Source organism: Taurulus bubalis (genome assembly GCF_910589615.1).
Source record: "Taurulus bubalis genome assembly, chromosome: 4".
Classification (NCBI taxonomy): domain Eukaryota; kingdom Metazoa; phylum Chordata; class Actinopteri; order Perciformes; family Cottidae; genus Taurulus; species Taurulus bubalis.
In genome coordinates, this window is record NC_136592.1 from 20112683 (window position 1) to 20137441 (window position 24759).

Sequence of the window (24759 nt, forward strand, 5' to 3'; positions counted from 1 at the left end):
CTGTTAACCATCCATTCAAAAATACATCTCTGGATGCAACAAGTTGCTAAATTAAAGTCCAACAGCATTCACATGAATTCATCCCTTTTGTGTAGTCAAAAATAATGTCAATGTGTTTTTTATTTATTTTTTTAAGTTTATAGGTAATAGTTTGTTACTCTTAAATGGAAGGAAAAAGGTCTTTGCTGTATATAATTTAAATGTCTCTATTTTGGTGTTGCATTTGTTGTTAAAGGCGAACACAGGATATGTGATTTACAGAGCAGATACTATGTGCATGTTGCAGCAGACAAAATCAGAAAAGCTAATCAGCGTTAAACCAAAGAAAACAGATGGACTAATTACGGTGCCTGTGTTAGCCCAGTTTGGGCCTGGTGTCGAAACTAGGCAACCAACATACTCTGGACGAATATTTAATATGTTCCCTGGTTCAGAACTCCTCTAGGATTGGTCTGTTTCACTCGTGGGCTGTTCTATTATTGGATTAGAGGCCATGTTACTGTAATAGAGCCTGGGCATTCCCAGCAGGCGCTGCTCTGCCTCATTGATCATTGATCTTGAACAATAGCTATATGTTCCACTGCTCCGTCTCATTTTCCTTTTATCTCATGAGCCACTGTCTGACTTTTAAGCTGGCTGTTTTCGCCAAATTCATTAGAATTTTGTGATTGCACAGGGGCAAAATGTAACGCCCTTTTTTCAATCTTTGGAGTTCTCCGTGTACCGACTCTGTCCTCCTCTGGTGTGTTGTCTGTATTTACGGCATCTTTGTCCCAAAACTACAATGCTGAACACAAAGTATACCAGCAGCTCACATTGTTTAAAATCTGTCAACAGTTCAGCTCTAGTAAAAGCCTCAGACTTGCTCGGAAAACAAACTCGTCTCACTGTCACCATCTTCAAACCGTCATTGAAGATGGTGAAATTTATCAATCCATTCCAATTAATGTTTTGTCCGACCTTTTCCAAAACGACACCTCCACAGTCCTCCACTTCTGCCCCAGGCCACTCTGTTGTATCACGTTTCCTAGTGGCCTCACCAGCACAATGTCTTTGGCAAATAGATGTACATCTGCAATGTGTGCCTTTGTTGTGGGATCAATACGATACAAGGCTAAAAAGCACCTCCAGGGCCTGGCGGCTTGAGTGCAGCTGACTCTTTCCATGATCGCTATTAGGGCTGTAACAAATTGCGTATTCATACCGAACCGTAACATTACATCACAGCCAGGTGCCCGCTGCTGTGTGTAGATGGAAGTTTACAAGTGTGAGTACTGCTCGGAAACTTCTAGCTGTACGGCGTTCGCAATATGTTGAGTTTAGCGAGACTACAGCCATGCTAGTAGCTCTGTGAGGCGTTACTTAGGCACAGTAGTGCTTTGATGTCATAATGTCCCAATGCAACCATGCTCACAAGCATGTTGATGCTGTTTAGCAGGTATAATGTTCATTATTTTCAGTTTGGCATGTTAGCAAGCTCATTTTTGTTAATTATCAGATGGTCATAAATCAAAGTATTGGACAGAGAGGGATTTTGAACAGATGATGCCGCTAGATGAAAAGTCTATGGATCAATGTTATTACAAGTCACTCTCTGGTGACTATCATGGTGTTTCCTCAGTTGTCATGGAGATGTCTCAGTTGTCACAATGTGACCTAAGTGATGAATGTGTATACATATTGTTTCGATGGCTGGACACCATGCACAATTTATAATATTCCTGAAAATCGCTGTAAATTATTGAACAAAAGCCCAGTCCACTAGGATTTAATTGGGCCTGAATGAGCTTCGGCTGTCAGTGGTGTAAACAACATGAAAAATGTTGCTTACAGCAAAGTGGTGCTGTTGAATATTCTTTGTTATGTGAGCCTGCAGTAGATCAAAGGTATGTAGGTGTAACTAGTGCAGTTGGCTTTAAAGTCAGGAGGGGGAGATATGCTTTGTGCGTATGTATTACAGTGTGGGAGTACACAGCGTATTAACGATTATAGATTTGTGTGTGTTTTTCCATGCATTGGTGGCCTAGTATGCAAGGTCAGCGAGTCCTTTTTCTCTTCTCAAAAGGTTAACGTTTGTTGAACCTTTCAATTTTGGACTTCAATATTGTATTGATTTCTTATCAACTGACTGCAAAAGGTTCTTGATGTTGTTCATTACATCACCTCTCTTGTTTGGCATTGATAGATGGCCATTTTATTGATATAGCATTTTTCATTACACATGCTTTAAATTAAAAATCTATCTATCTATCCCTAAAATATCAGCATAATCAACACAAATATAAGTATTGATAGTAAGGAGCAAAGCTGGCAGGTATGCGAGTAAAGTAGATGAATAAAGCTGCAGACTGATGGCGCCCTGGTGAATGGGTTATGCAGTCAGATACAGCAGGCAGGTAAATAAAGCATATAGGCAAACGGATGGGCCTGCATCCAGATGGATATACCAGCATGGAGGGAGATGGAAGCAGGAACAATGGAGCAGGTTGCTGGAGGTGAAAATCCACGGCTGTGCTCATTTCTGAAAATGCTGCTCTGCTGGTTCTCGTTTAGAAATACTTATCGTGTAGTATTTCTACTTGCTTTTTGTCCCTTGCAGTATTCAATTGTAAAGTCTACTGCTAAAACGTCATGTGCTCTTGCATCTGTAATTTTATGAACTTATAAATTAAACTGACCTAAATAGGTTGTCTAGCCCATAAAATGCAAGAGCAGCCTTTTGCATTGCTCAGTCCACTTCTTTTTAAATTTACCAGATTTATATCATTACTCCAGTTTCCAGCTAAGTGATGATAATTGTACAGCAATGTTAGATAGTGCTAGTGTATGCCAAAAATAAATATATAAACAGAATTCATAGGGATAAACATGTATAAAGATAATTGATCAGTTTCTGTCTCTGTTGGAATCTAAAACCAATCTAGACATTTTTCATTTGAACATTTACCCCATGATAGGATTTAAGTATGACTCACAATATGTCCTTTTACATTTTTAACCACTTTGGTCCAGATTGATTGTGTGTATGTATGTATATATATATATATATATATATATATATATATATATATATATATATATATATATATAATGTGTGTGTATATATATTATTATTGTCTCTTTTTCCCATACATTTCTTTTAAATAGAAAAGTGGTGTATTCATAATCATGTATGGACCTAACGCAATTTCGGTCCATACATGGTTATTACTATGCTGTGGTTGTTACTGCTGTTGTTTATATTCCCACACTGGATTTGGTAGCAGTCTAATGAGTTGGTTGTGCGCAAGTGTTTTGGGGGCTCTACAATTACATTGGATCTTGGCAAATCCTTTCTCATTGCAGGGAAGGGGAAATGTTTGTTGGGATGCTTCGGTGGTAATCCGGCTTTGATGAAGACTCTGTTTTGTCTTGATGAAGGAGAAGTTTCCCTCAAATTTGTTTTAATTAGCTTTATTGGAGTGTCATGCTGTTAATTTGTTTCGTGAGACGTGATTGTGTCATTTCAAAAGTTTGATAAACAAGTTGAAAGTGTTTTCAGTGTTTGTCTATGAATATATGCAGTGAAAACATTTATAGTTCACAGAGGATTTACATCAGAGCTCATCCTGGTTTAAGATAAATCAACCATGGTGTGTGGCATAATCAATAGTCGTGTTACTGCTAAGGCTGAAAAATATTTTGTGTTAACTGATTTCTCCTTAAAGCGTTAAAGCATGTAGTCTAAAAGTGCATTTTTACTATATGTGATAAAACTAACAAATGAAAGGCATGAAAAAGAAAGCTATCTCCATACAGGGCACAGCAAATGGCCAGGTCATTTTTGTGTGCAGTGTCGGGTTTCTTTTTGCTCTTCTGCATGCCATTGTACTGTATATTGTGTCATTCAAAAGATTCTGAATGGGCGACAAAAACGTAACTTTCAATGTGAACTATGGCGGAACTAGTACATGTCACTCAGTCAATAACATGCTCATATTTACAGTATGCAGAAGTTAGAGCTGCATTGTCAGCTGCACCCAAGTTCTTTTTACACTTTCAAATCCATTGATATTAAGGAAGATGAAGAGGATGTGATTAAAGGACATGGTTGCAAAAAAAGTCAAATATTCATAAACTTGTATATTACAAATACAATTATACCAGCCCGCTGCTGGTTCCACTGATTTCATATTATTATTTTATCATGTGGCATCCTCATTGCTTCCTCTTGTCTTTTTACGTCTTCCTGCTGTTTGTCTGCTCATTCTTAAGACGTGTTGAGGCTGATGCTGCAGCAATTACGGTCTAAAAAAAGCAATAATGCATCATTTCTGTGGTTGGTCTATTGTGCAGAGGCAAACAAATACAGAGCCAAAGGTAAAATCCAGACCACCGAGGCTCCAGTCCGTGATCAAATTACAACAGAAAAATGGAAAAAAAATAACTGTGATCCAGATGGTGATACTGGCCGATTTGTGGATTCACAAATGCGTTCCTACAATTGTAAACAACTCAAAGTCTCTTTTCTTGCTTTCATTTACTGAATTCACTCTTGTGCTGGTCTAGAATAAGGGGTCATATCTGTATGAGAAAAGTGTTTTTCCTCAAAGTTCAGTCAGGCTCAGACAGTGAGTGATTGTAAGAAAGTGTTTGGCTGTGGTCCAACCGCTATCAACAGGAGGTTTGTGGAAGTGGTTGACTGATTTTAAGACGGTGCCCAAAGCAATAATGGAGACCATTTTACAGGCTACACTAAAACCTAGTACACCAATCAAGGCAGTTATTAACTCTCATGGCAACTTATGTTGTATCTTAGATCATGTCTATTTGTTCTATTACCACAGTTAGATTCAGAATACTGCAGAGGAGTGTCACCATTGTGTGTAGAGACAAACACCTTCACTTCTGTAAGTGAACACATCTCGCATGGAAACCAGATTCTGAATGTCAGGGTCAGAAGCTAACGGAGCAGCTGAGGGGCTGCCTCTGTACTTCAGCCATGGCCCGGACTGACGCCTCACCTTTGACCGCCCCCAGCACAGAGGGGCCTTGTGTTCCCATTTATTCCAGACAGTAGGTGCTCTGTTGGGGATGTTTAGCGTTCTCCTCCTTCTTCCTGAATTTAATCTCTGTGAACTACAGCAGTGTCAAATCATATTTTTATTTATGTTTAAACTGTTTTTCTTTTGAGCCACTTGGGGGCAACAGAAACGAGTTGTGGACACAGCATTGACAAATCCCCACTAATGAACAGTTGCTTATTTACACATCCAGCAGTTAGAGAGAAACATTGTCATTTATTTGGAGTTGTGTTCATGGCCACCTGGTGAATATTAGTCCAATACTCACTCTTTTCGCTTTGTTTTTGGTCTCCTCTAAATGTCGAGGGAAAGATTCTGGCTCTTTAGCTGCTAAATGCTAATTCTATGTTCAGCAGCTTGTCTGCCATTTGGTGCAGATTCAGCTGATAATTATCTGTAGGTTCATTACTACGAGCGACCCCTTTCACATGGTTGGATGTTTTCACATTAACATTTGATACATTGTTAATATACAAATATAAGACTATAACCGTTTTAAGTATAGTTTTTAATTCATGAATGTTTGGGTGAAATGTCTATTTAATACACTGAGACATGGATATTACCTAACTATGAACCGATGTGGTAGCCAGTGTGTTGTTCACTATACCTTTGTGGTTAACTTTATTTGTGGAGTATGCTAACAGCGTGGGACCAAAACTGACTTTCGCTTTAGAAGATGAAGAGCTGGAAATTGCTTTGCTGTCTCTGAACACATACTATCATCTTCTCAAATACAGGTTATTGTTGATATTTTTGTCACTGAAAATGAAACGGATATCCGAAGTGTGATGTTTTACTAAGTGGTTTGTTTCGCCTGTCTCATATGAAAACGATTGCCGAGAGTTTCCTCTCCAGTTCCAGTTGTTGTGGGTACATTTGTTGCTTTATTTGACCGTAAAAGTCTCTTGCTCAGAATATTCAGTGTCTTTTCTTTGTCTCCAGCAGGGACCAGATGGGCCGTTTTCAAAAAGTGATAAATTTGTTGTCGGCTCTTTTGTTTTATGAAGCATAACAATGGCCTCACTGTGCACAAATTGGCACTTTCTTTACATTCATGAAATTATATTGTTTATATAAGGGTAACCGTGCAAAGCGATAACTGTGTGTGTGTGTGTGTGTGTGTGTGTGTGTGTGGCATTACTAAAAACCTAACTACAAGAAAGTGCAGATGTGTGCAGAGGAAACGGCTTTAGCTGCTGCTTTTTCTAATGGGGAAAATAAAAAAGATGTTACCTGTTTTATCAAGCATAGCAGCGAGGCCACAGTGGATTAATAGACATTTTAGTACAGTATATTCAAATTTGAAAATCACAATTATCCCATTCGCAAGAGAAATGTGTATCGGAGTGTAAAGTATATGCGTCCTCTCTTTAACAACAGGGCAAGTCATTTTCTCCCAACATCTGGCTCATTCATCACAGTCAAGGAGTTGCATCACTGTGCTCAAGTTTTGGACTTCCTGGACTTGGAATAATCCTCTGCTGCTCTGTCCTCCCCCTCTGTCCTCGTCGTTTTGTGCAGGTGTAGCTGCAGCCCCTGCCCACACCGCCTGCCAAGATGGTGGTGCTGTCGCTGAAAATCTGCATTCGCCAGTGCAATGTTGTGAAGACGATGCAGTTCGAGCCCTCCACAGCCGTCTATGACGCCTGTAGGATAATCAGAGAGAGGGTCCCAGAGGCTCAGAGTGGACAGGGTGAGAATTATGAAATGGCACTAGATGAGGTTCAAACTGTACAAGGAAGTAAGTGTGTTTTGAGCTATAATTAGTCAGGAGTTTGCAAAGCTAAACATTTTGAATATGTGAACTTCCACTATGGTGGAAAGAAAACTGTTCCTACACAAAACTGCTCAGGACAAGCTCTTTGGATTATCTGGAGTAACTGGGTCACATTGCTGTTGAGTTTTTCAAACGTATTTATGCCATCTTGAGCGCCACAAGTCTAGGGCCATATAGTCCCAATATAATGGAAAGAAGGCAGGCATCTCTGACCGTTATCTCCAAATCTAAGCACTACAGTTAAGAGGAAACATGTATATTAATAATTAATGTAATGCTATTGTCTGATAAATCAATGCTGGGATCAGACTACATGATATTTTTGTCTATTTAGGCGAACGTAGAGTCATTAAGTGGTAATGTGACTTTGCTGAGACGCCGCACGTTGGACTACAATCAGTCAAAGCTGGCTATCTTTCACTACTTCTGTAACGGTGATACAGGTGATCAGAAGGAGGTGGCAGGGTCCAACTTTCCTGTTCCACCTGGCATCATCATCGTTCCCATTTGCTGATTCTGGCATGAGGACTAACTTCCATCACAGTCTCTAAAATGCTAATGTTTCTCCTCACTGTTCCAGCTTCAGACTATGGTCTGTTTCTGTCGGATGAAGACCCCAGAAAAGGCATCTGGCTGGAGTCTGGAAGGACGTTGGACTACTACATGCTCCGTAATGGGGTAAATATATACACCTGTTTAAAGCAACAGTTAAGCTTAAGCCTGTGCATTAAAGCAGCAGCGGGAGAGGAGGACAACAACACAAGCTTACAACTTTACACAGACAGACACTAGTAACAAAGTAAAGTACTATATAATTTAATAATGACCACAAGTTTATCAATCTCCTCCGCTGCATTTCAGCACCCGGGACAGTGCACACACACCCTGTACACACACAATATCCATGCTATCTGTCTGAGAATCACAATAATTAATGTTGACACATAATGAATTATGAAGTAATACTAATCCTCATCATGTGCTGTTTGGGATTTTTTTTGGGATATTACAGCCCCCACCCCCCCCCAAAAAAACTGCATGCATTGAATACTGATTAGGGCATTGATTACCATGGTTTTGCAACACACACAAATATTCTACATACCCCAAACCATTTTTTTTTTTTTAAATGATGATAATAATGTATATGCAGCTCATGTATATAGTGGTTGTTTTAGTAACCTCCCTACATGATTCCAGATGTTCTAATGGCCAACTGCTTACCGAGATACAGCACAATAGGATTATCTTTATTTGAAAAGATCCTTAAAAAATATTAAATTAATTGAAAAACACTTAATTAATTCCTCAATAACAAGTGGGAACAAAGACAGTGTACAGTATAATTCATGGCCTCAGCAGTACATAAATAGTAAAGCAGAATGAGAGAATAAAAGCACAGGATGAAATTTGGATATCAAGAAAAGAATTGAGCACATCAAAGGATGCGGTTTAAAAGTGCTGTTTGCCAGTCTTGGAATCCTGCTGCCAAACGCCCGAGCGATTCTGGTTTGTCGCGTAGTGCTGCCTCTCAGTACATCTGTGGGTTTGGTTTTGCAGCTCTAAATGGTTTCTCTTCTTCAAATCCACCAAAGGCAACCCAGGTAGAAGGCACGACTGTGACCAATTATTCTGAACCAAATCTCTCCTCATTGTTGTGATTGGAAGGGAGCAGCGAGCTGTGATGGGCAGCCGTTAAATAAGGTTTTCTGGCCTATATTCTCCCCTCTCTTCACGCAACTTGGATGCATTTGATCATTTTCTCAGCGGGTACTTTCTCCACCTCTTTCTCTCTTACATTGAATTCCTCTCTTTTTTTTCTTCTCTTCTCTCTACCTTTTTGTCTTTGAGCAGGACATCCTTGAATACAAGAAGAAGCAGAAGCCCCAGAAAATCAAAATGTTGGACGGGGCCGTGAAAACCATCATGGTGGACGACTCCAAAACTGTGGGAGAACTGCTTGTGACTATATGCAGTAGAATAGGTACATGCATAGTTTCTTTTACTGGCCCTTTTCTCCTTGCTTTTGGAGTGTGCTGTATAGCTTCCAAGTGTTACTTGCTGTTTATTAGGTAAGATAAGACATAGTTAAACTGTAGAATTCACTGTCTTCTTAACCCTGTCTTTGCAAGGCATGCAGGTTGATCGCTTTACCATGAGGACATTTTAATCCCATTTTGTTGTACAAGCGCTTTTGCAAAACACATATAAACTTCAATGTAAAACACAGAGATACTAAAAGCGTGAAGCAAAAATAATCCTGTTAAATTAAACGTGTATCCAACCGGATTCTGGATATCGTTGATGATCCCCCCACCTTTGATTCCAGGCATCACAAACTATGAGGAGTACTCTCTGATCCAAGAGACGGTGGAGGAGAAGAAGGAAGATGGGACTGGTACGCTGAAGAAAGACAGGACGTTGCTGAGAGACGAGAGAAAAATGGAGAAGCTGAAAGCCAAATTGCACACAGACGATGACTGTGAGTTTAGTGGAATTATATTTGACCCGGTGGTGTAGGTGATGTCATTTATTTTGCCAAGTGTTTACGTTAAACACTTGTTTGCCTTGATGGGTTGATCCCTGATGGATGGATCTACAATGTGATCAGCCCAGACGCTTTCTCCTTTCCACCAGTAAATTCCACATTCAACTTAGTCTTGTGCCAAAGTGGATTAAAGGATACTTTTAGAATTACGTGATGTTTTTGACTGCAGACTGGCAAAGGATTAAAGAAAAAGTTTCCTTAATTTTGTGTAAAGCTCTTTGAATTGTCTTGATGATGAAATGTGGCGTATGAAAAAGAAAACAAGCTTTTCCTTTGTACAGTCTACAGATATCTGTCGATGCTTACCACTGGAGCATAGTGTTACTGTTCCGCTCATTAGACGCAATTTAGAAAAGCATGCCCATCTGCATATAACATTACACAGTTCGCAGTGTACGGTTTTGAAACGGCTTTCACTTTTCATAGAGCTGGCCATCAAGGCAAACTCCGTAGCCAGGCAAATGGAGGACTAATGGAAATAGCTCAGTGTTGATAGTCATGTAATCCAGATAATAAAGATAAAGCTGAGAACGCACAGATCTCGCACACAGTTATACAACTCGCACCCAAACATTCAGGGATTTATCTGATCTCTTTGCTTTTAATCCTTTCTTTTCTCTGGAACTACGTAGATTGGATTAATGTAAAAAAAATATAGCTAGATTTGTTTCATGAACTAGTTTTGTGTTGTCAGTGAACTGGCTGGACCACAGCAGAACGTTCAGAGAACAGGGGGTGGACGAGAACGAGACCCTCCTGCTCAGACGCAAGTTCTTCTACTCCGACCAGAACGTGGACTCCCGAGACCCCGTCCAACTCAATCTTCTTTATGTGCAGGTCTGACCCTCATTCTAACATGTTTACCACCAGAGGAGAGCTTAACTCCAAACCAGGAGGAATACAGTACCATCCATTTCTCCATCATCACCTAATGGTGACACGTAGCTACCAAAATGTGCAGTGACAGATAACCTGGATATTAGAGAAATGTGTGCTTCTTGTAAACTGTTTGTAATAATCAGATACAGATACTTGACACAAAACTATAATATAAGGCATTCTCGGTTCAATTTGTTTGACCGCTTATTTTTTTCTCTTTCAGGCCCGAGATGACATCCTCAACGGTTCTCACCCTGTATCATTCGACAAAGCTTGCGAGTTTGGAGGCATTCAGGCCCAGATTCAGTTTGGACCTCACATAGAACATAAACACAAACCTGGATTCTTAGAGTAAGCATCTATCTCACAAGAAGAACGTTTATCCATACTCAATAGTTTTGCATTTTTAAGAAAATGGATCTTTTCATTCCGTAGTATTTGCAAAATGTAAAAAAAAAAAGAAAGAAAAGTCAACCTTTCACCAAAGTACCGATAGAAACATTTGTATTCATATTATGAATTCAGTTTCATGAGTTTGTGAAAATGATGAGTTTTAAGGCTGAGGCAGAAAAAAAATTGTTCATGCTTTTTGTATGAATGTCTGCTTCTTCTGTGTTTCCTTTCTATTCTAGCTTGAAGGAGTTTCTACCCAAAGAATACATCAAGCAAAGAGGAAATGAGAAGAAAATATTCCAGGTGTGGTCATATTGTCTATAAAAGAAAATGCACATATTGATTGGTTTACATTTGACAATTGTGCACCAATGGTTCAGACGCTAAATACATGTACATTCCAACCTGCAGGACCACAAAGACTGTGGAGAAATGACAGAGATTGAAGCAAAAGTGAAATATGTCAAACTGGCACGGTCTCTTAGGACATATGGCGTCTCCTTTTTCCTGGTCAAGGTAAGTTGTAACAAATGTGTTTTATTTCTAGGACTTCACAAAAGTACACCATTGTAATGAAGTTCCACTGGACGATTGTATTCACTGAAAAGATCCTCTAGCCTGAAGTTCTTTTATCCTGTTTAATCTTTTTTTGATACTCTAAAAAGAGGAAACAGTTTTGGAATTGGTTTAAATCTAATCGGAGCCTTTTAAATCCCGAGTGGGAAATCTGTTCTTTGAGCTGGCTATTCACTGGATAAAAAGGTTGAAGGCAGTACCCAGCAGGTGGAGAAATTGTTTGTGTCCACCTGATCTTTCAAAGCTTCTCATGTCACCCAAAACCAATAGGGAAAATGCTTTAGTTATTTTTTAATATTTAAATATAAATTGTCATGTTACATAATGTCTTTTGAGAAAAAAATGTAATGATTCATAAGTATTTTCATCGACAAATATAACATTTGTCAATTCTTTCTAAAATGGGTTGGTCATATCCATTGTTTTTATATAGCTATTTTGACCAAATCGTTAAAATGAACCGTTTTATATTCGCATGCCATAAATGATCCCTCATACATCTTCTAAATCTCTTCGCTGTCTCACTTTCTGCGTGCTGCTGGCAGGAAACCAAATGTTGTCTGTGCAGCCGAGTGTGCCACTAAAGATTATTTCAGAGCAAGTGGGAAGGAAGTGGGGTAAATGAGGGAAACATTGCACAGGCAGACCTGGGCCACTTACTCTACCAAATAAATCCAACTGCCAGGGAGATGCCTGCTGAAACTAACAATTTGCTTCTTTTTTTTCTCCCCCCTCACATCATTTGTCACCAAGAGGACATCCTGCATTAGGTCATGGGAAACTTCCCTGTCTGCATCAATACATTGCTTTCCAATTGTCACCTGTTCTGACTTCATCGCTGATTTCTCGTAGAAAATGAGATTGTTTCTGGTAATTGCGCAGGAAAAAAAAAGTCACTCTTACTGCTGTTACTGACTCTCTGCCAGACAGTTCCTGGCTTTTCATCAGTAGCTTTCAGCACCAAGGGAAAAGGTTAGAGATTAAGTATTAAACAAAAAACACAAACGTTCTATTAGGTTGGAGCTCACCTCATCAAATCCTCATTTGCAGTAGCTCACACATTCTACAGTCCTGCCGGTCCACACTGTACTTGTACCTTTTATTCCTTTTAAGCGTAAAACTCACAAGTCCTAAACCATGTCCCACCTCCTGGCCTTGGATCTGTGGCCCCCTTGATCAGTTTGACATCTTATCTGCTCACCTTTGTCGTTTCCTTCATTCTTGAGTGTAATCCAGTGGAGCGGAAACATCTTAAAAATAACCCTGGAAAAAATGCAGCCCATAGTCCCTAACCCATAACCCTTGGAGGCCCCAGAGGGTTTACAGGCCCTCCAGGACTTTTACACAACTCACCTCTTTGCCCTCACGTCACAGCCCATCACGGTCTGTCCATCTGCTCACTGACTGCAGCTCCTGGAGAAACTATTTCTCTTTCCATGCAAGGGAAAGGAAAATAAGTCAGCTGTTCTGCCGGTTCAGAGAGCGACTGAAGTATGACATTAGAGGCTTAGTGAATACAGGGGGAGGTTGAGAGTTTTTGACAGGCAGATAAAGACATGATTAAGACATAATGCTTTAATTACTAAGTGGGGAAAGTTTTTATTTTTTTTTGTTAACTGGTTAGACAGATGAATACCCATCTTGGCAGATCAGTCTGACAGCAGAATTACAGTTTCAAGCTGCAAGCTTATGAATTTAAATTCTGTCGCTTGAACTGTTAATCTGTCCTTTTCTATAAATGCCTTTTTATTGAAGTAATATCCTCAGCAGGCCTGGGAATATGGAAATGAGTTGTTTGCTAAAGGGAATATAAGTGACATTTTAAAATGGTTTGTTTGCATCATGGGGGTTGGTGTCTTGTTAGTTTTATTAATTCTACTTTTATTCATGCAACATTGTTCAATGAAAGGGAAGACTTTTTCACAAGTGTCCTGCATACATAAGACAATGACAATCACGAGATAAGACAACCTGACATTTAAGTACACAAAGCCTCAGTTAAATCGTGTGTGTTCATAGTGATAGTTAAAATGATTAAAAACAGACATCCAAAATGTAATATATAATTAAATGCAAAGGATGGATTAAAAGTGTATGGAAGCCAAAAATGTCATTTAAAAATTAAACAACTAAATAAGGTTTACTTCATCTAAATAGAGCATATGTTAAGTTTTGAGTTTTTTTGGCCATGTCTCTTCATAAAAGTCGTGAGAACGGTTTGATTTCCTTAAGTGCAGAAGAGCTAAAAGTGTTGTGTTTTAAAAATGTGAAAGTGTTGAATAAAATAATTGTTTTTTTGCAGGAAAAGATGAAGAGTAAGAACAAGCTGGTGCCACGGCTCCTTGGGATCACCAAAGAGTCTGTGTTGAGAGTGGAGGAGAAGACCAAAGATGTGGTTCAGGAGTGGCCACTCACCACTGTGAAGAGGTGGGCAGCGTCACCCAAGAGCTTCACCCTGGTAAGATGCACATGCAAACAAACCTACAACATCTTACTGCACCCTGATCCAGTCTTATACTAGGATTCATCATTGACTTCTGAGTTTTACTTCACCAGTTCTGAATATTTTTTCACAAGGTCTCTGCACTGCTGGCTTTGTTCTCTCAGACGTTTTATCTTTTATTCGTTCTGTCCACACTGAGCATAAATTCCTTGTAGTAAATAAGAAGGACAGGCTCACAGTGAACCCAACTGTTCACTGCAGTGGCCTTAAAACGATCACTGTAGTGCTCAGTCTGCCTGTCCTTTCATTCCCTCTCGCACTTCAGTTATTGAACAGACTCTTTTGTCTTACCTGTCAATAGCCCTTTTTTGTGGCAATGAGCAACTTGGATTTAATCTTGCAGATCTGGTAGATGAACTGTCTCTATTAAATTAACACACACACACGCACACACACACACACACACACACACACTGGTTGCTGTTAATTCAGCACTGTGTTTTTGTGACATTGGGCTTCAAAATGGATGTGATTTGTTAACATGTTGAAGAAGTCATAGAGTTTGATCTGTCGTGAATAGACTCACCACATTGATTTATAGTTAAGTGTGCCCATACGAGGTGTACAGATTTCTACTGAAAAAGTCCTCTAGATTAATTTGTTTCCATTCTGTTTTCCTTCGTGAAATTTGCTCCAACATGCCTCTTGGGGTAATCCGACTTTCTGTATGTTGCAGCAGTTTGATGTCACCCAACACAATGTGTACTATTTATCTGCAACTAGCTGGCTTCATGGATTCACATTCATCTTCACAGTGAATCCTCTGCCTGTGTACAGTACAAGCACTACAGTGGTTACTTTCCCTGCAGCCCAGTATGAAATGTTTAAAATTGGCATGCGTGTGCATGTGTGTGTAGGACTTTGGGGAGTACCAGGAGAGCTATTACTCGGTGCAGACCACTGAGGGGGAACAGATCTCTCAGCTCATTGCCGGTTACATTGACATCATCCTCAAAAAGGTGAGACATTTATCTCTGGATACACCAAGTCATAATGAATTGATGAAGTCTCAGATCTGTTGATGTGTTCAGGCTTCTGTGTTGTACAGTTGCAGTTAAATAAACAGAAATACGGAGCAGCTGGGCTCATGTGGCGGAGAGACACTTGAAATAACTCAAATCCCTGCATGCGTATTTGTGTTTCCATTCCCTCTTTCCTTAGATAAGAAGGTTAACAGAAATATGTAGTTTCTTCAAAATACTGAAAAAATATCTCTGCACACCTGTCGAAAGGGTAGCACAACTTGAATAACAAGTGCAAAGCTTGTGCGTACTGTTTTGCTTTCATCTGGTTTATTTCATATAACATTTAAGTTTAAATTACTTTTATCTGGTCTATCCAAAAACTAAAAATAGAATGAAATGTGTCAATCTGAAACCAATCTGGGCCTATTTTTTTTTTTTATGTCACTCTAGATCAGAGATTTAAGCCTTGGGATTACTTTTTTAAATCACTGTGAGTGAAACTCAGAGTGAAACTAAACGTTAGTGTACTTTTCTCTCTGCTGCAGAAGCAAAGCAAGGACCGCTTTGGATTAGAAGGCGACGAGGAGTCGACCATGCTTGAGGAATCTGTGTCTCCGAAAAAGTAAGTAAATTAGTAATATCTAGTTGAATTGTTTCGATGTTAATATTATATATTTTTTTTTTACCCGCAGTGAATATGAGTCTGTTGAATCAACAACTGGTGGATGAATTGCCATTAATATGGCATAAACATTTGAATTCTCCAAGGAATGAAGTGTAAAAATGTTCCAATGTTTTGCTTCTTGACGTGCAAAATTATACATTACTTTCAACACTTGTCTTTGTTGTGTTAAGGGTTTACTAGCAAATATTAGCATGCCAACACACAACACTGAGATGGTATACATAACTGCTAAAAATGTGCATTTGACGGTGTTATTGTAAGCATAGTACCTCGCAAACGCTAGCATTTAGCTCAAAGCAACAATGTGGCTGAATACAGCCTCAGAGCTGCTACTTCTTGGATAGAGAAAGCTTTACAGAAGCAAAAAAATGGAAATAAAGCTGCGGGACAAACTGTAGGTTGTATAGATTAATCCTTCCAGTAGTACCCATGTGACTCCATTCCCTCCAGTAGTTGTATAAACTGAGGTATGATAATGGTTTGTCTATGAGCTCAATTTATTATTGCCCAGTTATTGCATATTCTATTAAAACACAATATTAGACTGGGTGCTTTTTCAATTTCCTTCTCCCTGCCGCCCTTGACCACAGACCACACATCCATCTTCCAGGAGCTTATTTCACCACATGAGCGCGTCCTCAGCTGGACTTCATCTTAAGAGATAATCATGATGTGAGGACATTTTGCAGCACTGGATGAGCAAAGGCCGATTCTGAACATTTCCCGATGAGATGTGTATTAGCTCATGTATCCACAGTGGACTCTCAATGCGTAAATGAAGCCCCTTTTGCTGTCCAGCCTCAATTGATGTTGCTTTCCTGCTTTAAACTGAGAGATAATTTGCTGCAATTGTTATGTTATTTTTTTCTACTTTTTTATTTTGGTCTGGGCTTGTTTGTAATACTGCAAACATGTAGCAAGTCAAACTCTGGAATGCCTGATATGAGGAAAAACAAAGCTTTGTCTCTCAGAAGTACACAGTGGGAAGACACTGCAGCGTCGGTCTGCTTTGTATTAGCGGCCCACTGTCACAAACAAACACAACCACATTGCTTGGTGTTGAATCCCTCCCATGGTCACACTCACACACATGGTGAGCACTAGAAACATGCTCTTGTGTTCTCTTCTTTTTAGTGCCTTTTTCGTTCTTGTTGTTCTTGCTGGAATAAGTATTTGGCTTATATATTTAAAGAAATAAAAATGATATGGGCAAGTGGAATACAATAACATGGTATGTTCCTTAGCTTGTACTGTGCTTTGCTCTTTGTTAAGGATGTCAGTGCCTTAGCATGCATGCATGCATGCATGATTTGAGAGGTGAGGGTCAAATGGACAAGTGTCTTTCAAATGAGGCAGCGCAAAATATATAATATTGGTGGAACTAAGGTCTGTGATGTTGAGCTGAAAATAGACATAAATAAGGACCAGGTCTGTTTTCACTAAAACAACAAATCTATGATTGTCTCAATACTGCCCTACAAAGACCGAGAGCAGTAACCAAAACTGATAAATAGTCAATTTTGAGCAAATTATTAAAATATTTGCTTTGGACAAGCTTAAGAATATAGGAAAAAAACGTTTGTGTCAGAAATAGAAATGTGTTTTAAAGAAAAGTAATTATCCCTTTACATTGTTAGATGTTGCACTCACTACCTGTTTGTGTGCCTACAGGTCCACCATCCTTCAGCAGCAGTTTAATCGCGTGGGCCGGGTGGAGCATGGCTCGGTGGCACTGCCAGGGGTGATCCGCTCCGGCTCCATTGGCACAGAGTCGCTCAGCATGGGCACCATGCCATCTGCTCAACAGCAGATCACAATGGGTCAGATGCACCGTGGACACATGCCACCTCTTGTAAGAACAGCAAAATGGCTCTCAGTATGATGTTTGCTGAGTTTTTTTTCACATACTAAATCCTTTTTAAAGGTTTATGCCACTCAAACAAGTTTGTTTTCGGTGGCACAACTAAACGGGTGCATTGCCCTTTTTTCCCCTCTTCGTGGCTGATACATTTACATGTAAACAATTAGATTCACAAGAGGGCAATCATCTTCCTTCAGCACGGCTTCTTGAAAAATCCCTATAGGCTGCATTCTGTGAGAAATGAACCTGTTTTCTCTTCCTGTATGTGTAGAGTTCAGCACAACAGGCTCTGATGGGAACCATCAACACCAGTATGCAAGCTGTGCAGAAAGCCCAGATTGACCTTGGGGAGGTCGATAATCTGCCGCCACTGGGGCAAGATATGGTACTGTACAGGGCACATACAATAAGAAATCCTAGATACTCATACTTTATACACATGCTATGGTGATATACCACTTTCAACGCATGCTTTCAGTGGAACGGCCATAAAACAAAAGCAAAGTGATTAATAACAATTCAACAAAGTCTGCAGACTGACAGCAATGTTTAGGTGAATTTATGCATGCAAATGATTGACTTTTGGTTTGGTCTCCCTTCTGTGCACCTAGGCATCCAAGGTGTGGATCCAGAACAAGATGGATGAGTCAAAACATGAGATCCACTCCCAGGTCGACGCCATCACTGCAGGAACAGCCTCTGTTGTCAACCTCACTGCTGGTCAGTGGCATTGGCATGACTCAGCAGATTGTGCTCCGTTTGTCTGCTAACATGGATTGCATTTACTGCAATTCACTGATATTGAATGTCAATTTGTTGATGCTGGGCCACATTGTATATCTGTGCATAGCCTTGTGGGATTTATTAGAGGCCTTTTAGGAATGCTTAATGAAACCAGCGAAAGTGTTAAGACGCGTCCACAGTTAAGTACATTTAAGGGGTACTATTTTCTTCAGAGCTCAAATTATCTGGCCAATTAGTGACTTTAAAGCCGATCCTTTCCATCTGTCTGGTGTTCATTAACATCATTGTAGATCCTGTATAAATTCTAGCTCATGGGGAGAGTGGTCGTTCTGTAACACCAAGGTAGCCGGTTCGATCCCTGGTCTCCCTATAGTTTGCATGTCAAAGTGTCCTTGAGCAAGACACTGAACCCCTAGTTGCTCCCCGGGCGCCTCACAGGGCAGCACACTGCTCCTTTTAATAATTAAGGCTGGGGTAAATGCAGAGAATAATTTCCCTGAGGGGATTAATAAAGGATAATTTCTTTCTTTCTTTCATATCATGCTGTGGTTTGGTTTAATTAATAGAGCCCAGTGAAGGTATATATTGGCTCTGTGCCATACTGATCCATTCCAGGATGAAATTGGTGGATGCGTTTTTTTTATTTTATTGTATCTGTGCTTTTAGAATGATTTGTCCCAAGGTTCTATCCTTTTCCATCTTATTTCCCTTTGCTAAAATGGATTTATATGTTTATACAGTCTCTAATCTAAATTAAAGACACATATGTTGTCACTTGCTTAGGCAACAGTCTGTGAATCTTAAGAAGATTTTAATTTGGACAAGCTTTGTTTTATCCACTTCTCTAGAACTCTATTTATTTGATGGCCCTTCTGTCGTATCTCCCCATACTCAGGTGATCCGACTGACACAGACTACACCGCCGTGGGCTGTGCCATCACCACCATCTCCTCCAACCTGACAGAAATGTCAAAGGGTGTAAAGCTGCTGGCTGCACTGATGGAGGACGACGTGGGCGGAGGTAATGACCTGATGAGGGCTGCCAGGACACTCGCAGGGGCCGTGTCTGACCTGCTCATAGCTGTGGAGCCGGCTTCTGGAGAGGTGAGTAAAGGAACCCCACACAATGAGATAGTGATGTCTTTTCAAAACATTGTCATTCTATTTTCATACCATACAGTTTAGTATTGTGTAAGTATTACCATATTGTCTGTTTTATCTTTATTTTGCTTCCGAAATCAGCCGTGAAGGATTTTCTGCCTTTCCAACCTGGCAAATACAGTCTGAAGGACATAGTGGGAGATATTAGAGGAGACATTTATATGGGAAAGGAAGAAAAAAATTGAGAATAATTTGTGAAAGTGAAGTCTGACTCTGGATTTTAGCCAAGCAAACCTTTCACTGTTGTATTCATTGAAATGACAGATTTTTATGTTTGGCAATTTGGATAGAAAAGACATCAATCTAAAAAGTTAATAAAATGTTCCATGTAGCAGCTCTACTCTGAGACAATGCCTCACCTCTTAATGATGCAGTGTCTGTCCTGCTCCTCCAAACTACGCCTAATCATATTATCTTCCTCGGCTGCTGGCCGGCTTCGACTAATTGAATTGTTCAGGTTGGTCTAAATAAAGACCTCAGACTGAGGCTGAATAGCAGGCATTTTTTGCCTTTATGGAAACTAAACTTGCTTAATGCAGTTTCCATCTACTTGGTTTGCTGGACTGTAGTGTTCTCACTGAGCTCTATTAAGAGTGTGTTGTCATTCAGAAGTTAATGTACTGTACAGTTGTTGGCTAGTAATCTGCATAATGCACAGGTCTGTCTAGTGTTTGGTCAACCCTGAGCTTTATACACGGCTGCATTATCCATACATGTAGTTGGAAAGATAACTTGAAGCCTGTAGGCTAGTTAGACGGAGAGATGTGGGCTGTTTGTTAAAGTTACGTTTGTCTAAATGCAATATGATGTATTTCTTTGTGTTTAAATAGCTAACAACTTGTTAAGCAATGTGCAGTACTCAAATGGCATTGATGTTGTTTTAGATGCAGCATGCAGCGAAGTCAAACCCATTACGTGTTACTAAGGAGCCATACCTCAAAAAGCAAGATGATGTTGTTTCCAACTAGGCGTACAAATGCAGTTTCACATCGTGTGCGTGTGCGTGTGCGCGTGTGTGTGTGTGTGTGTGTGCGCGCAGCCCAGACAGACTGTGTTGACAGCAGCAGGCAGCATCGGCCAGGCCAGTGGAGACCTCCTGCGCCAGATTGGAGAGAGCGAGACAGACGAGAGGTTCCAGGTAACGCTGCACCCTGTCCATTTATCATCATCATCCCAACACTAATAACAGTAATAATCAAAGACAGCTCAATCCTCAGTTAATCAAAAACGCATTGCAACCAGGGGAATATGGAGGGAATATGTTCGTATTTTAGCTTAGTGTTTGAATTGAATGCTCATCTAGCTGCCAAGCCTTTGTCTTTCTTTCATTTAGCTCATACTTGGCTGAATCCTGATTTGTTGCTGAAGGTTATACATAGATTAACTCTATAACTAATCTTACATCCTGCCTGACATGCTGCTACACAGTATGTTACAATCATTGAGTCATGATGAGTTGTACATATACATGTTGTAAATGCTCAGTGGGTAAGTGTGCTTATTGTACAATATATACGAGACAATATAATATAATATTTAAGCACAGTTACACACTACAGACACAATCCTATGACACAAAGCAATAAGGAATTATTTTGTAAGTTTTTTTTCTGCACTATCCACATGCCATAATATTTTTCAACTGTTTATGAGAATGAGATAATTATACTATAGAACTTATTTATTTTTGTTCATCTTTGCTTCCCCGTGTTGTAGGACATCCTGATGAATCTGGCCAAAGCAGTGGCCAACGCTGCAGCCATGTTGGTGCTGAAGGCCAAGAACGTTGCCCAAGTGGCCGAGGACACCGTGCTTCAGAACCGGGTCATTGCTGCTGCTACCCAGTGTGCCCTGTCCACCTCCCAGCTGGTGGCATGTGCCAAGGTACAATGCTAAGTTGGATTCATTGAAATAAAGGACGTGCGTTATATCACTATTCTTATGACTTGAGCTCAATTCCGAAAAAGTTAATTCCGTTGATTTAATGCAAATCCATGCATTTCTCATTCATTATGTAAGCTCTGTCTCTGATTTAAATATTACCCTTGCAGTTGGATGGCAATAACTCCCCATTTGCTTTGTTATCTTTTCTCATAAGTAAACTGTGCAGTGAGGTTTGGTAAATAATAATTCCTCAAGTACTGAAATAAACTCCACATTTGTTTTAACCTCCAGATAAATTGGAGAGTTAATATACCAGGATGCACCAAGGCACCATTAAATACCCTGTGCCCGCATTGTATTTGAACGTCTTCAATTGAACAACCCACATGTGTCTAATTAGTTTAAATGCCCTCCTGGTCCCAATCAGAATAGTTGCATTCATTAAACAAATCCTCACCTCTCAGTAATGTGTCATGAAAACTATCTGCTGAATCATTTTCTAATAGTTTTTTTCCCATTTGCTGTTCTCTGTGAAACGTAATTTAATGATGTTAAAGACTGAAGCAGTGGGTTTCCAATTTAAAATATATTTGTTGTTTCTGCTTGAGTCGCATTAGGAAAGTTAGATGGAGATAACTTTGGGCATATTTTTTTTTCTACCATTTTAAATGGAGACTTGTATCATTTATGTTCTTTCCTGCTTCTCCATCACTTTCTTTCCCCCTCACTTTTCCCTTTATTGTCGTAGGTGGTGAGTCCCACCATCAGCTCACCGGTTTGCCAGGAGCAGTTAATCGAAGCTGGAAAGCTGGTGGATCGCTCGGTGGAAAGCTGCGTCCAGGCCTGCCTCTCGGCAACAGAAGATGGCGAGCTCCTTAAACAGGTCAGCTTGATCGATGTTAAGACCAAAGGTGCACTGAACTGAATCAATCCATGGAGCATTTTTTGTTTTGTCTCAGAAGATGTATCACAAGTTCAACTCAGAAAATAATAATTGGCAACAAATAAGTTGACCAGTTTCTTGTTTTCCCAGTTACATTTTTTTATTTAGGTTATTCAGTTTTTGTACTAAGACCCAGCTTAACAAGCAGGGAATAATGCAGTTTAGGAGACGCAGCACTAACGTTCGTGATGTGCATCTCCTGTGTTGAAGGTGAGCGCAGCAGCCAGCGTGGTGAGTCAGTCTCTGGGAGATCTCCTGCAGCATGTCCGCCAGTACACCTCAAGGGGAGAGCCCATCGGGCGCTATGACCAGGCCACAGACACCATCATGACCGTCACTGAGAACATCTTCAGCTCGATGGGAGACGCAGGTGAGTTCAAAAGAAGATATTGATTTCAGATGAAAACTAAGGAATCTTAATTGTGCATCCACATTCAGCTGTTGTGGGAACATTTTTCCCAATATGGTTAATGTTATAAAATACATGAAAAGGGCAGAATTTTGTTGGAAGTATAACACTTTTATTTGTGATTCAAGTAATTATGTAGACTACCTAGGTGAAGGAAAGGGTTAATTAATTGTTCTTTTAACTAAAATTTAGTTTTTGATAAAAAAAGCTATTAAGACAACCCACAGCTCGATCATTTCAGTACGTTTTTATTTTTCGATACTATTTTTGTGAACTCTTGTTATGCTTTAAAATGTCAGTCTAAAAACCCTTCTTTGCCAAATATATTGTTTAAAAAACCCCCCCAAAAAAACAGTTTTAAAACTTGCTTTCCACAGCGCTAAAGTTTCTTCTTTCTGAGTAGATGTCTTACTGTGAGTCATCCATTGCATCGTCTCCTCAGAGAGACTGGTATGATGGTGGGTTTGAATGGACTTCTGTCAGCAATGGGGAAGCCACAGAGAAAAGCTGACAGTGATGTTAGCAAGTCTGACAGCAGAGAAAGACGGGTGGATAGAGAGAGCTTCACAGAGAATATCCCGCGCCAGCGGTCAGCTTAGCCAATTCGATTCGCTTGATAGACAACTAGAATTGCTGTTTGCTCTGCTGAGGCCTGAATACGTGCAGCTAGTTGGCAAATATCACCTTTGAACTGGTGTCAAATATGTCAGGTAATGTAACAACAGAAGAAAAAGCAGAGCAAATCCTTCTGTTGGCAGATCAGCTTATTCTCTCACATGAATTATTGGCAAATATCTTGTGTGATGTGCCACGTCTGCTTTGACGACTAGAATAGAGATAACAACCCCTTTTCTTATCACCTTTGTCTTTTCTCATCAGTCTGATTTTAAGAATATGTTCAGAGTTTCATCCAATTGTGTCCAAATTGTTCACGACAATAAACTCAGGAGGATTTTCCGCAAAGGCACAGTTGAATTAAAATATAACTGTATTAACATGCTTTAATTTCTCATTAGTATGACTCATCCATGAATCCACTGCTCTCAACTTTTTCCCCATCCCTCTCTCTCCCACCTTCTTCCTCGCCTCTACACTTCCTCTGTCTTCTCTCGTCTCGTCTCAGGAGAGATGGTCCGTCAGGCTCGCGTGTTGGCTCAGGCCACCTCGGACCTGGTGAATGCCATGAGGTCTGACGCTGAGGCTGAGGTGGACGTTGACAATTCGAAGAAGTTGCTGGCAGCTGCTAAATTACTAGCTGATGCCACAGCAAGGATGGTGGAGGCAGCAAAGGTAACAGCGTGTGACATACATAGCATGAAATATTTATGAGCAGCTACAGCGATGGTGGTATTGTTTTCACTGTGTGTGTGTGTGTGTGTGTGTGTGGACAGATTATGCAAGTCTCTAGTTTTCTTGTAGTTTTTCATTTATATCTTAGCTTTACACCATTATAGTCTTAGTTTACTGAACTAAAGAGATTGTCAAAAACACGCTTTAGTCCAAGCGTAATTCACTTGTATACATATAGGAACATAAATTAAATTTGATTTGGGAGTAACTTGGGGTTCAGTGTCACCAAAACAGTCCACCCAAATAAATCTTTTGGGTGGATATTTTTGGGGAGGGCTTTGGTTTTAATTACAGATAAGGCAATACCTGAGACCAGATGAAAGTCTAAAGGTCTGGGCTTCATACTCTTGTACAGGGTGACCTTTTCAATGACGGCTGTGTGTGTGTGTGTGTGTGTGTGTGTGTGTGTGTGTGTGTGTGTGTGTGTGTGTGTGTGTGTGTGTGTGTGTGTGTGTGTGTGTGTGTGTGTGTGTGTGTGTGTGTGTGTGTGTGTGTGTGTGTGTGTGTGTGTGTGTGTGTGTGTGTGTGTGTGTGTGTGTGTCCGTCCACACAAAATAGGAAAAGACCAAGGATGACTGTTTGTGAAGTGATTCTGCTCAGTCTTGTTGATAAGATGTTTCATAAATGAAAGATGACCTTTAAAACATTCTTCAATAGAAAAAATAGGACTTGGACAGAGCTCTAATGTATTTGAAATTAATAAATATACATGAACAAGTTGTTGCTTTAAACATTTATTAAGATGACACAATAAAAGAGCTACTACTTTGCTGGCACTATACACAACATTGAATATCATGTTTTAACATAATATTTAACAGTTTTAATTAATAGGATCAAACAATCCTGTTTCGTACATTGATTTATACACAGCCTGGCCTCATGCATATGGCCAGCTATTGGCCTATGAAGACATCTGAGTAAAATATGAATAATCAAATTAATACTAAACCATAGGGTTGAAATAACTGAATCTATACAGAATTGAAATGTTCCCTCAAGATCTTCTCACACC

The 24759-nt window shown here is 39.9% G+C and overlaps 1 protein-coding gene across 1 annotated transcript in view; it reads left to right on the forward strand.

Moving 5' to 3' along the window:
• Positions 1–6611: 6611 nt before the first annotated feature.
• The window catches only part of LOC306735511 (talin-2), a gene marked incomplete at its 3' end in the record, with an annotated part of 42624 nt that continues 24476 nt past the window's right edge, over positions 6612–24759 (forward strand). The window contains exons 1-20 of the mRNA XM_079216986.1: positions 6612–6759; positions 7424–7521; positions 8698–8827; positions 9173–9325; positions 10086–10228; positions 10494–10621; positions 10903–10966; positions 11075–11179; positions 13542–13697; positions 14600–14701; positions 15253–15329; positions 17064–17244; positions 17525–17638; positions 17865–17973; positions 18893–19101; positions 20198–20296; positions 20875–21042; positions 21791–21925; positions 22196–22355; positions 23518–23684. Coding sequence (XP_079073112.1) covers positions 6624–6759; positions 7424–7521; positions 8698–8827; positions 9173–9325; positions 10086–10228; positions 10494–10621; positions 10903–10966; positions 11075–11179; positions 13542–13697; positions 14600–14701; positions 15253–15329; positions 17064–17244; positions 17525–17638; positions 17865–17973; positions 18893–19101; positions 20198–20296; positions 20875–21042; positions 21791–21925; positions 22196–22355; positions 23518–23684 — 2634 coding nt within the window. The 5' untranslated portion in view covers positions 6612–6623. The remainder of the gene's footprint in view (positions 6760–7423; positions 7522–8697; positions 8828–9172; positions 9326–10085; positions 10229–10493; positions 10622–10902; positions 10967–11074; positions 11180–13541; positions 13698–14599; positions 14702–15252; positions 15330–17063; positions 17245–17524; positions 17639–17864; positions 17974–18892; positions 19102–20197; positions 20297–20874; positions 21043–21790; positions 21926–22195; positions 22356–23517; positions 23685–24759) is intronic.